General features: G+C 45.9%; 1 protein-coding gene across 1 annotated transcript in view; it reads right to left on the bottom strand.

Annotated features, from left to right (window-relative positions):
- Positions 1-17034, bottom strand: part of SLC18A2 (solute carrier family 18 member A2) — a 61218-nt gene that overhangs the window by 21522 nt on the left and 22662 nt on the right. The window contains exons 5-6 of the mRNA XM_082266713.1: positions 12686-12769; positions 8721-8813 (exon numbers count right to left, since the gene is read on the bottom strand). Coding sequence (XP_082122839.1) covers positions 8721-8813; positions 12686-12769 — 177 coding nt within the window. The remainder of the gene's footprint in view (positions 1-8720; positions 8814-12685; positions 12770-17034) is intronic.

Genomic DNA, 17034 nt, shown 5'->3' with positions numbered 1-17034 from the left:
GCAGCTCGCCCTTTACTTCCACCCTCTGCTGACATCCGCTCTCCAGGTGTGATAGACACCAGAGCCAGTATCACGTGACCGCCTCTGTCTACGTTTGACCATTCACAGAACTCAGAATTTGGTGATGCTACTGCGGTGTGGTTTGTGAATGGCCAAATGTGAATGGGAGAGGTGACATGACACCAGCTCTGTTGTCTATCATACCTGCAGAGTTGATGGCAGAAAGGGGGGAAAGGGAGTACAGCAACCTTTTTAAGCTATATTGAAAAGCCATCATGAATTTGCTAAACGGTAACTGATAATATTCTATATAAATTGAACAAAACAAAGGTGCCTGGAGTTGGGCTTTATACCTTGAGGTACCTAAAGGAAGCACAACTTATTCTGGGTGCAGTCTCCCATCCCTGCATTTCTGTAGTATACCACCCCAATGCCTTATATCTGTGATTTAGGGACCCCAGCTTGTGAGAAGAACTCCCAGATGTTCTCCCTTTCATGCTCTGGGCCATCTCTTATACATGAATAGGCAGGTGCAGTCTGCTTTCTCCACTGCAGGTGGAGCTCAACTGCAGCAGCTTTACAGAGAGATGGGAAGTCAAGAGGAGCTTAGTTCCTCTATGGTTCCCTGGTCACATGGGGAAACTATCCAATTGGATGTTGGCTCTCCATGTGACTGGTGGCCATTTTGGGTCAGTCACAGTCTGACCGTGGCTCCTGGGTTTGGTGCACATTTCACATGTGGCTAGAGTAGGACAGGTTACCCGTCTGACTGAGAGAGCATAGCATTAGGGAGAGGTGCCAGAGGAGTAGGGAAAGTGCAGGAACACACCATCCTATCTGGAAGCCTCTCTACTTGGGTACAGACCAGCCAGGCTGCAGTCTGCTCCTCGAGACAGATGGTATCGGCACACCCAAAGCCTACTGTACTTCAATCATCGCTGTGAGTGCTCCCAGTTGGGTTGCCTTCCTGCCGGGCCTGTTCTGTATTGCCAAAATTCAGTTATAGTATATTTCTGTATCTCTGCTCCGGGAGTCTGAGTGTTTTCTGCTGCACCTACCCACACATGGAAAGTATGATGTATCAAAGTACACGTATATGTTTTTCACAGTCATCAATCACATTTCTGCTTTGAAAGTTTGAATCTCTTGTTGACCCATAGAGCAGAGAGAGGGGGGGGGGGGGCGGATACAGAGAGCCGACTCCCCCCCCCCCCCCCCTCAGAATACCGAGGAGGAGACGTTTGGATTTTGGCTACATTAAATTTCATGGAGCTTTGACTAAGGTAAACCGAGTGTACTCGCTGAATATAGCACAGCTGCAGTGTTTGCTGGAAGGAATAAATTGTTCACTGATTGGACACAATGATTACCTGGAAATGCTCTTTAAGGAGACTGAAAGGATGCATGAAGGAATCGCAGATTTTTGACTGTATCACCTGCCACCATATAGAGGTGTCAGATCCAGCTTAAACCTCTGATATGCTATTGGAGCTTCCTCTGTGTTAAGCAACACTATATGGCTAAAAGCATTTGAACCATCCAAAATGACTGAGTTCAGGTGTTTCCAGTGAAGGGCACTGTTACTACTACAACATATAGACCTTTTAGACCGGTGTGGGCTTCCAACCTTGTGGTAGTTTGGGAAGTCCCTTTTCTGTTTCACAATGATTGTGCCACTGTACACAAAGAGGGCTCCATAAAGACATGGTTTGACCAGTTTGGTGTGGAGGAATGCAGTGGTGTATTTAGGTTTTGTGCTGCCCTAGGCCTGACTAAGTTTGTGCACCCCATAATTTAAATATCACCCACCCCTTCCTGTAAAGGCCACACCTCTTCCTGTTTATGACCCGCCCTGTCATCTGTACACCGCAGACCACAACCACAGTCTATCTGTGCCCATCAGCATAGCCTTATCAGTTCCCATAAGTTCAGCCTCATCAGTGCCGCCTCATTACTGCCTATCAGTGCAGCCTCATTAGTGCCCATCAGTGCAGCCTCATCAGTGCAGCATATCAGTGTGGCTTCATCAGTGGCCATCAGTACAGCCCCATCAGTGGCAACCAGTGTAGCCTATCAGTGTCCATTAGTGCAGCCTATCATACTGGCAGGTAGCAGTGTGACTGCTTTATGGGAGTGCCAGACTGATTTGCCTCCTGGACCCTGCCCTCTGGCCCAATTCGCCCCATAATACTGGCACTAAACTAAAATTGTAGCGCAAGCCGTTTTTCGTGTGGGAGACGGGAGGAGGCTGTTTTTTTTATTGCGGTGAGCAGCTTTTTATGCTGGCCCCTGCAAAGTGCCTCCCTAGGCCTGGGCCTTGTCGGCCTAGGCCAAAATACAGCACTGGAGGAATGTGAGTATCCTGTACAAAGACCTGGCCTTAACCCTACTGAACCCCTTTGGGATGAATAGGAACTCCTATTGTGTGCCAGATGTTCCCATCCAACATCAGTACCTGACCTCAAACATTGTCACAAATTCCCAAAGACACAGACCTTATTTGCCTAATGTACCTGCAGACATTCATGATTTGGTCACCAAAAATCCTTCTACCAAAAGATCAGGATTGGATGAATATGTGTGCCTATGGAGAAGGGAAGTGGAGCTCTTAGCGGATATTCATCAGTGATGGCCTCCTAGAGGGGAAAATACCCATCAGCCAAAACAAATTCCAATCTAATTTATTGCCCTCTTAGAGGCTCAATTCTGACCACAGTTGGGTAGGGCCTACAGAACAATGAATACTCCCTGATCTGACAATAAAATTGCTGGATTGGGTGAATACTCCCTGGAGACATCTTTAGTAAATCTGCCGTTCGGAGAATAAACATCCAAGAGGAACCTGCTGAGAATTCATCTTCTCAGCTAAATAAAGTCTGATATTGGAGCCAATACAGTAACAGACAATATTCCCAGATCTGATGTAAATTCCATCTTTATGCTGCAATAAGTTCCCAATAATGAAGTTGGGTCTCAGGTGCCGAGAGGGAATCACAAGAGTCCTAGACAGACATCAGAATTCATATCTTATCTGCAGCAAGTGGGAATAAGGAGAATCAGCTATGTGAGAGTCAGAAATTTGACTATGGCCTCATTCACACATGTGGTGGTTCTTAGCACACCTCTGAAAAGTGATCCATGGTAGATTGCTTTTCAGAAGGGAATTAGAGTTACTTTACGGGTGTTCAGGAGGCAATACTTTTTGTTTTGGATCACAAGGGGGATTTTACTATGAAATACTATGCTGCAAGCCAAATGTTTGGCACGTTGGTCCCATTTGCCTGTAAAAGAAGTACTTTGCAAGCGTTAAACAGAAAACAAATGCAGCCACCACATCTAATGACTGGAAAGCTGCACTATATGACATTTTTGTTTTTGGGTTATTCCTTACCTATTACCACCCACATAACACATACATATATTGTCTAAAGTATTTTGGGATGTCTGCCTTTACACGCACATTGAACTTTAATGGCATCCCAGACTTGGTCGATAGGGTTCAATATTGAGTTGGCCCACCCTTTGCAGCTATAACAGTTTCAATTCTTCTGGGAAGGCTGTCCACAACATTTAAAGAGGAAGTAAACCCTCCTCTACAACTTGAACCTATAGGTAAGTTTATGATAAGGCTTACCTATAGGTACTGTAAGTATCTCCTAAACATGTACCGTTTAGGAGATATTTACCTTACATGCAGCCAGTGACATCACAGGCGCATGCGCTCTGAAGGAACGGCCGCTCGTGCCGTTCCTTCAGAGCCCCGTGCCGTGACTGTCGGCTCCCGCGGGCGTGCGCGGGAGTGACGTCACCACGGCTCCGGCCAATCAGATGGCCGGATGCCGCGATCCCGGAAGACGGACGACTGGACATGTCGCCCGTCATACAGGTAAGCGGGCGGCACGGCGGGGGCTCGTTCTAAGGTAAGCATTTCATAATATGCTAGTATGCGATGCATACTAGCTCATTATGTGGTTCTCTTTCAGGTTGCAAAAAAAAAAAAAAAGAAATTGTATGGGTTTACAACCTCTTTAAGAGTGTGTCTTTGGGAATATTTGACCATTCTTCCAGAAGTGCATTTGTGAGGTCAGGCACTGATGTTGGACGAGAAGACCTGGCTCGAAGTCTCTGCTCTAATTTATCCCAAAGGTGTTCTATCAGGTTGAGGTCAGGATTCTTAGCAGGCCAGTCACATTCTTCCACCCCAATTTCGATCATCCATGTTTTTTGGACCCCCCCCCCGGGCATAATAGCCCAGTTAAAGGGATGCTGGGTGGGAAAGGGCTAAAGAAACACAAGGCTGTCTTCACTTTAGCCCCAGCCTGCTGACTAGAGAGTAAAGCCAACCATACATGGTTTGAAATTCAGCCGGTTCAGCAGGGACCAGCTGAATTTCAATCCATGTATGGGCGGGCACCTTGGTTGTACAGACGTCCGTCTACCAATCGACTTCTCTACAACCAGCCTTGTCAGGTTTTTCTCCATTATTCAGTACCACTGGCTATAGCTGTAGGACTAATCATCGTATTCTGACTACAGGGAAGGCTTCCCGTTGTCAGAACACAATAGCTCAGTGGGGAGGATTCCTCCAACCACACGTTTAATTAGAATCTGATCATTTTGTTTTCGCTCAACTCGCTGGTTTAACAAAAAAACAAATGTTGACTGGATGGGCTGTCTTAGTTAACAGCCGCAAACTGAGGTCATCCCTCTCCATGAACATTAAACAATAGATCCCCCAGCAGCCAGCATCAAAAGACCCTCCAGCGCCCCCTTGCCCCTACATTTAGTACTGGAGGTGCCGTAACTGCGTTCCCCCCGCGTTTCTGCTGAACAAAAAGCTCTGCCCGATCTGTGCTGAAAATCCATGGATTTTTATTACTTATTTGTTTCCTGTGGCCTCCTGCTTCTCCACAACTCATGTTCCTGCCGAAGAAAGTTACTGGCATGAACAGTCAGCTCACAAAATTCTGGCGACAGGATAAGGAACAACAGGCCGAAGATGGCGCTGGCTCCCCCTCTGAGTCAGCACGAAGGTACTGGAGGCAATAGCGGTCTGCCAAAGCAAATTACCAGCCAAAATAGAAGTTAAAATCAATATATCACTCATAAGACAGGATTTGTCTAAACTGCGCGACCGGATGACTGAAGCTGATGTAAGATACCTTACATCCCCTGCAGCATAATATGGAGGATATACAACGCCAAATACAACAACTCCACTCCAAACAAGATGAAATGGAGAATAGTCTCTGGAGATGCAACCCGAGATTCATTATACTTCCTGAGAATGCTGAGGGGCCCGACTCCACAGGCTTTTTAGAGGACCTCCTTATCAAAACCTACGGGGGGAAGCCTTTGCTGTGATGTTTACGGTGGAACGTGCACATCGCATTCCCACACAACCTCCTCCTCTAGGACTCCCAGCTTATAGCTAAATTTCTCAACTTTAGAGATCGGGACAAAATCCTCCGCCTCTCCATAGAAAAAGGTAACATTCCTTTCCAAAATGGGCATGTGGTGGTGTTTCCTGATTTCTCTATTGAGGTCCAACGACAAAGATCCAAAGTCCAAAGACAAAGTTCCAAGATGTCAAGAAATGATTGCGCGCTTTTCCTCTGAAGTATGCCATGTTGTATCCTGCACGTCTTCGCGTGAAAGAAGATGGTCGTGCTCATTTTTTTGTGGATCCTGACATGGCTTCAGAGTGGATAGACGGTCGAGATCGCCCTGCCTGACGTTCTTGGTTAATAGGTGGTTCGTGAGTTATCATACTTGAGTTTGTTATATTCCCAATTCTACAACATGGCCCTTGTATAATGTCAAGGGGATATCTACCTCGTGGAACTCAGATATGGGAACACCATTGCTACCTGTTTCTACTGACTATATGTGAGCTTCATTTACTACCAAGCACTCAGGATTATCTGTCTTCTATTCCTAAGCACTTCTCATTGAAGTAATTGCACCCTGGTCTTATTATTTTACTGTTTCCACTTCCAGCTCACAATTGGGTTTTTCCCCCTTTTTTCTTTTTAAGTATGGTGCCTCAGCTGGTGTTCTACGGTCTCGCCCTACTGCAGACATCATGCTTGCAATTGATGTTTACTGACCTGGATATTCTATGGTTTGGGATTGATGCTCACATGAGTTGGGGTGTATGTAGAGCCAGGTGGGTTAGGGTTTTTGTTATTTTACTATGGACTTATCTATATGTACAACATAGAAACTGGAACAGTATTGAATTTGCACTAACATTTGCATATGTTCTCATCCTGCATATTTTCTTCCTATCTGACATGTATGGGAATGTGTTGTATGGGGTATCCCTCTCCGCTGACCTCCTTTACTATTTTCTACCTCCTTGATGGCCCCCTCTAATGTTATTAGCCTGGAATATTCGTGGCTTTTGGGATGGATCATAATACAATGTCGGATGACACAGTCATTCCAGGTTGCTCACCTTCACCCGGTCAAAGCATGCATATACTTAGTTAATATAACCACACAACCAGAGTACCGTATTTTCGTGACTATAAGGCGCACCGGATTATAAGGCGCAGTATCAGTTAACAGTAAATTTTCAAACTATTTTCATATATAAGGTGCACTTTTTTTTGGAACGTTGATCGGCGCGAGGTTTACTGGCAGGTGCTCATCGCGAACCCTCGGATGACAGTTCCGGCGGATACTTTATGCCAGGCATCCACTATCCACTGGCACACAGTGGCATAACTGGCCCGGCGTTGCCTCCCCGTCTTCATGAAGGAGTGCTCTCCTTCCATCATCCATTTTTCCCACGTGATTAGCAGTTTCGCCTTGAAGGAACGATTGACACTTATGTCCAGTGGTTGCACCCCTTTGGTCAAACCATCCAGTTAATGGTAAATTTTCTAATTATTTTCATATATAAGGCGCACCGGATTATAAGGCGCATTGCCGGTTTTTGATCAAATTTTAGGATTTTCAGTGCGCCTTATAGTCCGAAAAATACGGTACTTGTCGTTCAGTCGTCCTTCACACGCTTATAAGCTGCCAGATTCCCCTGTGATGTCTCAGTCTAAAAATTATCACAGCCACCTCTTCATAGCCTACAGGAAAAGCGCCAATCCATTTGGATTGGACACCTAGCGAGACCATAAACCTTTGTGCTAAATACTTGAACTAATTGGAAAGTGTGCAATGAATCCCCTATGTGTGGATAACATCTATTAATCCCCCAGCGCTTTAAGGAATTGACATGGAATGCTAGTAATGCTGGAGACTTAGAAGTCCGCAATAACTAATTTTTTACTGACCACCAAATGTATTTTGGTATTCCCTGCTGTCCACATACTATTGTGGTTCAAACTAATGACTGCCTTTATATCCAGATATCGCTACTTCATTGTGAACACCAATTACACTGGATGGCTTGAATGTATCCACTGTGATTGATATAACTATTAATGTACTAAAGTGGTTAATTTGTTAACAATTGTAGCGGTTGGCAGGATTAATATTTTGTTTCTCTGCAGAGGTTTCCGCTTCTGATCATGAACAAATTTGTTCTTTAATGATATGAGCTTTCTAGCTTCGGGAGAGAACCTCAAGGTCTGGGAAACCAAGCTCAATTTTGAATGTCATGGCAAAGGCTGTGAATACTTCTGTATTGATTTTTCCATTTTTTTTGTTTTTAATAAATTTGCAAAGATTTCAAACAAACTTCTTCCACCTTGTATTTTTTGTAGAATTTTAAAAGAAAAAAATAATGTAATCAATTTTGGAATAAGGCTGTAACGTAACAAAATGTGGAAAAAGTGAAGCGCTGTGAATATTTTCCGGATTCGCTGTATAAACCCCGAACAGGACTTTTCCTGGCTCTCTCTGGGACACGCTACTACAGTATACAGAGCTGCATTTAATTATGTATTTTATATCTGCCTGGAGTTCAGCTTTAGGGATCCTCTTCCCAAATTTCTAAAAGCTCTCCATCCGACACCATGCTGGAAGTGGAAGAGACGCAGACACATGGAGCCTCCTCCCCTTCATCTGGGAGTTCCTTGTCTGTTTCCTTCTTTCTTCCTTTCTCTTTTTATACATTATAGCTCAGGGTTGTAGATGCTTTTTATTGCCGGTTGGTTTTCACAGCCTCCCTATTTTACAATAACTGAAAATCTAAAATGTCACTTCAGTGTAATAGAAGCCTTGTGACAAAATATAAAAACCTTCCCAATACCTGCCTGGTTTGTTACATACAGTCAGTGCCGGGACAAGGTCATCCAGCGCCCAGGGCAAAGATGCCAAACTGCGCCACCCCTCCTTCCCTTAGGGTTAGGGTCAGAGCACCCTCATGCCTGCAATAATCCATTGTGCCCAGGGCAGCCGTCCCTCCTGCCCACCCCTTGTCCCGGCCCTGCACACAGTTATGGAATTTAAAAACCTTTTCACCCCATTTAAATATTCTATAATCCATTGCAGCCGGATTCAGCAGTCTTTTTTCAGTGCTTCTTTCTTATTTCACATGAATTTGTACAGTGAAACCTCCCTCTCCTGCTGCAGCGTTGATAATGAGGCTAAATTAGGAAGGAGGGCAAAACTGCAACCAGTGAACATACAGGCGGTACTGACAGATGTCTCAGATTCCGGGGTATATGCCACCAGGATGAGAATAAGATCTGCTAAGTTTAATGTGTAATTTTCATGTTTGTAGAGGACCATTACACTGATATAATTAGACTCACCCAATACGCCCATCGCTAGTCCTCCCAATGCGATGCCCATGGCGTTCCCTCTCTCCTCGTCATCTGTGTAGACGCTGGCCAGCATGCCCATCCCTAGAAAGAGAAGAGAAGTCCTGGGTGCACAGTAGGATCCTGCCACTGCTGAGTTTCTTGTTCTGCATAATCAGATCTGGATATAAAGCTGGCTATACAGTAGATGAGTAGTTTTCTCCATTCGCACAAAATCCCCCCTGCCCAGACATTGTATTCTAACAGCGGAAGCGCTGTAGGAAAACCCTGATCAGCGGCTGCAGCTGATTGGTTGCAGCCGCTGATCGACAAAAGTTTTTCAGTGTGTCCATTTTAAATAAGTAGACGTCTGTTAAATAGGGAGGGCCACACACAGGTTGAAATTCGGCCGGTCTTTGATGTCCTGGCTAAAATTAAATTAGTCTATACTTCGCTTTCGCATGTGCAAAATCAAGAATCATATATATATATATATAAAGCAGTCTGTCAAAAGGATTGAAGTATACAGAAAGTTCACCTCTTTAGAAAGCATAAAAAGGTGAACTAACACCATACACCCTACCGGCCCCCGCTGTACTTACCTCCGTTAGTGCTGCCAGTGCAGTGCCATCTTAAGAGCCTTATAGGCCCCCGGGCAATGAAGTGCACTGGGGCCCCGCCTACACAATCGCCCACGAGAATAAAAAAGGGAAATTATCGATAAGGCAATGTTTATTGGTACAGCAGTGCCAGGCTTATGATAGCTTCCAAGTTTGGCAGCTGGGTCCGGTGAACACACACGCGGACGGGAGTCAGACTCGACTGTCCTGTGTGTGCCTGGTTCTGTGGAGGTGGCCAGGCATTCCTGCAGTTGTGGGCTTCCCCTAGACGACCCAAGTGGCCTGACAGCAGCGCAGGGCTGACAGGCGCTTGTCAACTGCTAAGTTTGGCGACGGGATGCACACAGGAATCGGGACTAATGCTTGGCAGGGGCTGGGTAGGTGGGGCCCCCCCCGGGCAAATGGGGCCCCGGGCAAATGCCCAGCGTACTCATTCGGTAAGATGGCCCTATGCCAGTGCAGTAGTCCCTCCTTATTTCTGCAGGGCTTCCGAGAAGGATAAGAGCAATGGTCCACGTAGTTGATCATTTAGAATCGTTCTGATCCATCCCAGAAGTGCTGCAGAAATAAAAGAGAGAAGAGCAGGGACATCAAATTTCCAGACTGATGCAGCGGCTGCAGCGACAGCTGACAGCTCACTTTAAAGGCGCAATTACATTTATGCGGTGCATTAATGCACATGTGCCTGCCGTACTTTTTTTTTCAGCGCAGTGCATGGCAATCCACCATCTTGCAGCACGTGGCGGCCAATAGAACTCAATAAAATGTCAGTGTATGACATCTCAATAAAGGTCATGCAAAAAAAATGAACAGTGCAATGCACCAGGATTGGTGCATCAGCACTGCAGTTTTTCAATTGGATCACATGGCCCACCAGCCGCTGCATTGTAATGCTGTGGCTGGTGTGAATGGACCCTTACAGGGGTTGGGAGAAACTATACAACATTGCATTCGTTGGATGTAAACCTTTTTGGGAAAAAAGAACTTGTAACTTCCTAAAAAGTGTTAGCTGGCGTTGGGTGCTAATTTGTTACTTACATAAAGTCAATTTAAAATCTATGGCTCTTCTGCTTACAGAGTGACAACACTGCCATGTGATTTCATTACTAAAAAGAACAGCGTGGGCGCCCTATTACGGGAAGTGGATAACAGATCTCCTGGCAGGATCAACAGGTAATGAAAACAATGTTACACAGGAGGACTCAAGAAAAACAAAAACTGGTGTGTTAATGCTACTGACAGACTATATTTGTATATAATATGTGTGCGTGTGTGTATATATACAGTATCTCCCAAAAGTGAGTACACCCCTCTCATTTTTGTAAATATTTTATTATATCTTTTCATGTGACAACATTGAAGAAATTACACTTTGCTACAATGTAAAGTAGTGAGTGTACAGCTTGTATAACAGTGTAAATTTGCTGTCCTCTCAAAATAACTCAACACACAGCCATTAATGTCTAAACTGCTGGCAACAAAAGTGAGTACACCCCTAAGTGAAAATGTCCAAATTGGGGCCAAAGTGTTGATATTTTGTGTGGCCACCATTATTTTCCAGCATTGTCTTAACCCTCTTGGGCATGGAGTTCACCAGAGCTTCACAGGTTGCCACTGATGTCCCCTTCCACTTCTCCATGACGACATCACGGAGCTGGTGGATGTTAGAGATCTTGTGCTTCTCCACCTTCCGTTTGAGGATGCCCCACAGATGCTCAATAGGGTTTAGGTCTGGAGATATGCTTGGCCAGTCCATCACCTTTACTCAGCTTCTTTAGCAAGGCAGTGGTCATCTTGGAGGTGTGTTTGGGGTCGTTATCATGTTGGAATACTGCCCCGCGGCCCAGTCTCTCTAAAGGGAGGGGATCATGCTCTGTTTCAGTATGTCACATTACATGTTGGCATTTATGATTCTCTTAATGAACTGTAGCTCCCCAGTGCAGGCAGCACTCATACAGCCCCCCACCATGACACACCCACCACCATGCTTGAATGTAGGCAAGACACACTTGTCTTTGTACTCCTCACCTGGTTGCCGCCACTCATGCTTGACACAATCTGAACCAAATAAGTTTATCTTGGTCTCATCAGACCACAGAACATGGTTCCAGTAATCCATGTCCTTAGTCTGCTTGTCTTCAGCAAACTGTTTGTGGGCTTTCTTGTGCATCATCTTTAGAAGAGGCTTCCTTCTGGAATGACAGCCATGCAGACCAATTTGATGCAGTGTGTGCCACATGGTCTGAGCACTGACAGGCTGACCCCCACCCTTTCAACCTCTGCAGCAATGCTGGCAGCACTCATTCCTCTAATTTCTTTGGTCAACCATGGCGAGGCCTGTTCTGACCGTTGTATGGTCTTGGCCACTGTGCTGCAGCTCAGTTTCAGGGTCTTGGCAATCTTCTTATAGCCTAGGCTAGTGATGGCAAACCTTGGCACCCCAGATGTTTTGAAACTACATTTCCCATGATGCTCAACTACACTGCAGAGTGCATGAGCATCATGGGAAATGTAGTTCCAAAACATCTAGGGTGCCAAGGTTTGCCATCACTGGCCTAGGCCATCTTAATGTACAGCAACAAATCCTTTTTTCAGATCCTCAGAGAGTTCTTTGCCATGAGGTGCCATGCTGATCTTCCAGTGACCAGTATGAGAGAGTGAGCGCGATAACACAAAATTTAACACACCTGCTCCCCATTCACACCTGAGTCCTTGTAACACTAATGAGTCACATGACACCGGGGAGAGAAAATGGCTAATTGGGCCCAATTTGGACATTTTCACCTAGGGGTGTACTCACTTTTGTTGCCAGCGGTTTAGACATTATTGGCTGTGTGTTGAGTTATTTTGAGAGGACAGCAAATTTACACTGTTATACAAGCTGTACACTCACTACTTTACATTGTAGCAAAGTCTATAAAGATATAATTTACAAAAAATGTGAGGGTTGTACTCACTTTTGTGAGATACTGTGTGTGTGTATATATATATATAGATAGATAGATAGATAGATAGATAGATAGATAGATAGATAGATAGATAGATAGATACACACACACTTTTGGTAACAGTTTCACCCTTAGCCTTATAGTAGTACACAATGCAGCTGATTCATGGAAACTGGATGATACCATTGGAGATATAATGACTAGTCAGGATTCATTCATATTTTCCAGTAAACAAAGCAAAACCTGACACTAATCAGCTTTTCTGAATTAGCAGAAGTGAGCAGAGGAAGGTCTCTTCCCTGTGGGGGCAGTGAACGTTCTTCATTAACATAAGGCTCTGTTCAAGCACAGAATTGTGCGTCTCCAATGGTGGATATTTTACATTAGCATTACTGAACTGACAGCCAACCTGCGACAGAGGAGCACGATGACCCGATTCCTTGCATGGATCTCGCTATGAAAAGTAAAACGTAACTCCCGGAAAATGCGAACACTGTAGAAAGAGGAAATATTTGTATAAATATTCATGTAAAAAAACGGCTCCATTTTTAGGTTGTATCTTTAAACTTTAAACCAGGGACTCCAGTTGTACTGTTGAATAAATGTTTACATATTTGGGCTGTATATAGTCTATAAACCAGTGGCTCTAGATCAGTGGTTCTTAACCTTGTTGGAGGTACTGAACCCCACCAGCTTCATATGCGCATTCACCGAACCCTTCTTAATTGGAAAAATAAAATATGATTTTACGAGTCTAGTCTTCGGGAGGGGCACTGCCAGAAAATAAGGTGTTGTTTACAGAACTGAATTAAACTTATCATACAAAGTAAAATGTACAGAGGTCAGTAGTATGTAGGGCAGCATACAGAGGTCAGTAGGCTGTAGAGCAGCGTACAGAGGACAGTAGGCTGTAGGGCAGTGTACAGAGGTCAGTAGGCTGTAGGGCAGCGTACAGAGGTCAGTAGGCTGTAGGGCAGCGTACAGAGGTCAGTAGGCTGTAGGGCAGTGTGCAGTAGTGAGTAGTTTGTAGGGCAGTGTACAGTACTCAGTAGTTTGTAGGGCAGTGTAGCGAGGTCAGTAGCATGTAGGGCAGTGTATAGGGGTCAGTAGTTTTTAGGGCGGTGTAGAAAGGTCAGTAGGATGTAGGGCAGTGTACAGAGGCCAGTAGCATGTAGGGCAGTGTATACGGGTCAGTTGATTATAGGGAAGGTTAGAGTGGTCAGTAGGCTGTAGGACGGTTTACAGAGAATAGCGCAGAGGACAGGAGTTGACAGGACAGAGGATAGGACAGTGTACAGGGATCAGTAAAGCCACACACCAGGGGAGGGTCAGGAGGGCACACACTGGGGGGGGGGGGGGTCAGGAGGGCACACACCAGGGGGTTGGAAGGGCATACACTGGGGGGAGGGTCAGGAGGACACACACTGTGGGGGAGGGTAGTGAGGGCACACACCAGTGGAGAGTCAGGAGGCCACACACTGGGTGTCAGAAGGGCACACATCAGTGGTTGGGAGGGCACACACTGGGGGAGCCAGGAGGGCACACAATTGGGGGGGGGGTTGGGAAGGCATACCATGGGGTATCAGGAGGGCACACACTGGGGGGGGGGGTGGGAGGGCATACCATGGGGTGTCAGGAGGGCACACTGGGGTGGGGTTGGGAGGGCATACCATGGGGTGTCAGGGGGCACACACTTGGGGGTCTGGAGGGCATACCTTGGGGTGTCAGCAGGGCACAAACTGGGGTGGGGGGTTGGGAGGGCATACCATGGGGTGTCAGGAGGGCACACACTGGGGGGGTTGGGAGGACATACCATGGGGTGTCAAGAGGGAACACACTGGGGGGAGGTGTTGGGAGGGCATACCATGGGGTGTCAGGGGGGCACACACTGGGGGGGGGGGTTGGGAGGGCATACCATGGGATGTCAGGAGGACACACACTGGGGGGGAGGTGTTGGGAGGGCATACCATGGGGTATCAGGAGGGCACACACTGGGGGGGTTGGGAGGACATACCATGGGGTGTCAAGAGGGAACACACTGGGGGGAGGTGTTGGGAGGGCATACCATGGGGTGTCAGGGGGGCACACACAGGGGGGGTTGAGAGGGCATACCATGGGGTGTCAGGAGGACACACACTGGGGGGGAGGTGTTGGGAGGGCATACCATGGGGTATCAGGAGGGCACACACCAGGGGGCATTCACAATGCTTATTGAGCTAAATGAAAAGGACATGCATTTCCATTTGTCAGCTAACAGCACCTCTATGCTAAGCTGCAGTAACTCAGCAGACTTAGCATAGAGGTGCTTGTAAACTAATCCACCATGTACAGCTAGCTGAGCCTACCTCCAGGAACATTCACTCGGCTCCCTCTGCTCAGCTGCTCACACTTCCCTCTTCCAGGTGGGTGCGATCTCTGTGGTCAGGTACATCCCCATCCCGCCCACTCAGGCAGCAAGCAGCCTGCAGGAGATAGGCTGGAAACCTGCTGGGGGAGGTACAGGGGGCAGTGCGTCAAGTGTCTATGTGTAATGGCTGTGAGTCGTCCCGACCGCAGCTCTGATTTCCCCCGGGGGGGGGGCTGGCCTCACAATCAGTAATATTTTCGGGGGGAGCAATTGCCCTGTTGCCCCCCCCGCCGAACCCCTGAGCCTGACTCACCGAACCCCTGGGGTTCGATCGAACCCAGGTTAAGAACCACTGCTCTAGATGGACAGTTGGATAAATAGCTCTATAGGTTGTATCTGGGGTTATAAACAGTGACTCAATTTGTACTGTTGGATAAATGTTTACATATTTGGACTGTATCCAGGCTCTAAACCAGTGGCTCTGGATGGACAGTTGGATAAAAGGCTCTATATGTATCTGGGATTATAAATCGTGGCTCTGGATGGACAGTTGGATAAAAGGTTCTTTATTTAGGTTGTATCTGAGCTATAAATAAGTGGCTCTAGGTGTACAGTTGAATAAATGGTTCTATATTTAAGTTGTATCTGAGCTATAAATAAGTGGCTCTAGGTGTATGGTGTGATAAGTGGTTCTCTGTTTAGACCGTCTCTGGGCAGTAAACCAGAGCTGCAGTACATGGCCGTTTGGCATCAGAAGGGATCCATTTATTTCCACGTGGGAGTCATACATAAGGCGCAATGTATCTGCTGCTGATGTCCAGTAACAATGTGACCTGGCCTAGCTGAAGGCAATGTGAGCTGCAACATGCCAGTTTTGATTTCTGCAGCATTACCCTGTTAGGCAGAGATGTATAGTAACGAAGTAGAACTACTTAAGTACTGTACTTAAGTACCGAAATGCGGTATCTGTACTTTCCTAGAGTAGAATTTTTTTCTCCTACTTCTACTTTTACTTCACTACATTTTTTCGATGATTTCGATACTTCTACTCAAGTATTTTTTTTTTTGTGCTGCATAGTTACTCGTTACTTTTAAAAAAATTACCACTGCCAGAACAGTAGATGGCAGGTTACATAAAGCTCAAAAAAATGTGTATAATGTCATTTGTAAATCAGCGCATACGAAAATAAAGGCTGTGTATAATAAAAGCTGCTATACCAAATCTTTCCAATAAAAAGAAAATATGAAACAAACAAATAAATGGTGCTACAGCGCTTAAAGTGCATCAAGAAACTACTAACAAACACAACTTGGCTTTGCGAATAAAGTGCCTGTGCAATCGATATAATATCATCGTTGCCCCCAGTGCCCTGCCCACACTCCACACAATATCAAAAATAAAGTGACATGAATGTGCTAAAGCCTAAATGCAGTGAAAATAATTATTCCCACAATGTAACAGTAAATTCAATTCATATAAAATATGACAATAAATCACAATAAAATAAGTTATGAAATAAGTTAGGTCAGGTGCGTGCAACAAGTTGAAGTGTGTAAACCTATCTATAACGAAAAGTCCATAAATGAATTCCAGTGTGCAAATCTAAAGTGTCACTTCACTTGTCAGATGCTTCCACCTCCTTCAGTGCTCGAGTGACCGACCAACACACTTAATAGTGGTGGCACTGGTGGATAGCGTCTGGGTGGCACTGTGGCACTGGCACTGACTGCACTGGTTCAAAAAGCCATATATATTTAATTATTTCAATTCTCAATCTCATAGGTCCTCTCCTCATAAGATATTAATAACTTAAGATTAGGTGATGAACTTCTTGGCGTCCCTGGCAGGATGACGGGGACACCTGCCACTTCTGGAGCCGAGCCGCTGTGATTCCCCAACATGTGTCAAAGTGACAGCCAGGAGATCTAGTGGCTGGTAGTGCTCAACAATACCGCTTTTATATATAAAAATGAAATAAAATATACTGACTCACAATTTAGTAGTAGGTAGCGTGTAGCAGTAGGCAGCACAACTCAATTCAATCAATCCCACAGCCTCGCTCGCGCCGCGGCCCGCGGAATCACTGTCATGATCATCAAGTTAAGACCGCACTGGAGGAGCCGTGCTGCCGTCTTCCCGCTCGAGGTCTCCGCCTCTAAACGTGTTGTGTGTCACTCAGACTCCACCCCTTAGGGCCCTTACTGAGAGGAGTTGTGACACGGGCGGCGGGACGCGGGAGCAGGACTCGGAGCATTTTCTTCGTTATCTCATCTTCTTCTCTATGAGGTGAGTGAGGTGGACCGTAGAGAGGGCCTAATCCTTGCCATGGCAAATGTTCCATTTGAGAATCAAATAATCAATATAAAATATGAATATATTATATACACACGGGTCATGGGTGGCTTTTTTG

The sequence above is a fragment of the Pelophylax lessonae genome, assembly GCF_965119305.1.
Source record: "Pelophylax lessonae genome assembly, chromosome: 9".
NCBI classification, from domain to species: Eukaryota; Metazoa; Chordata; class Amphibia; order Anura; family Ranidae; genus Pelophylax; species Pelophylax lessonae.
Note: the sequence above shows the minus strand (reverse complement) of the source record. Positions and strands in the feature narration are given on the sequence as shown.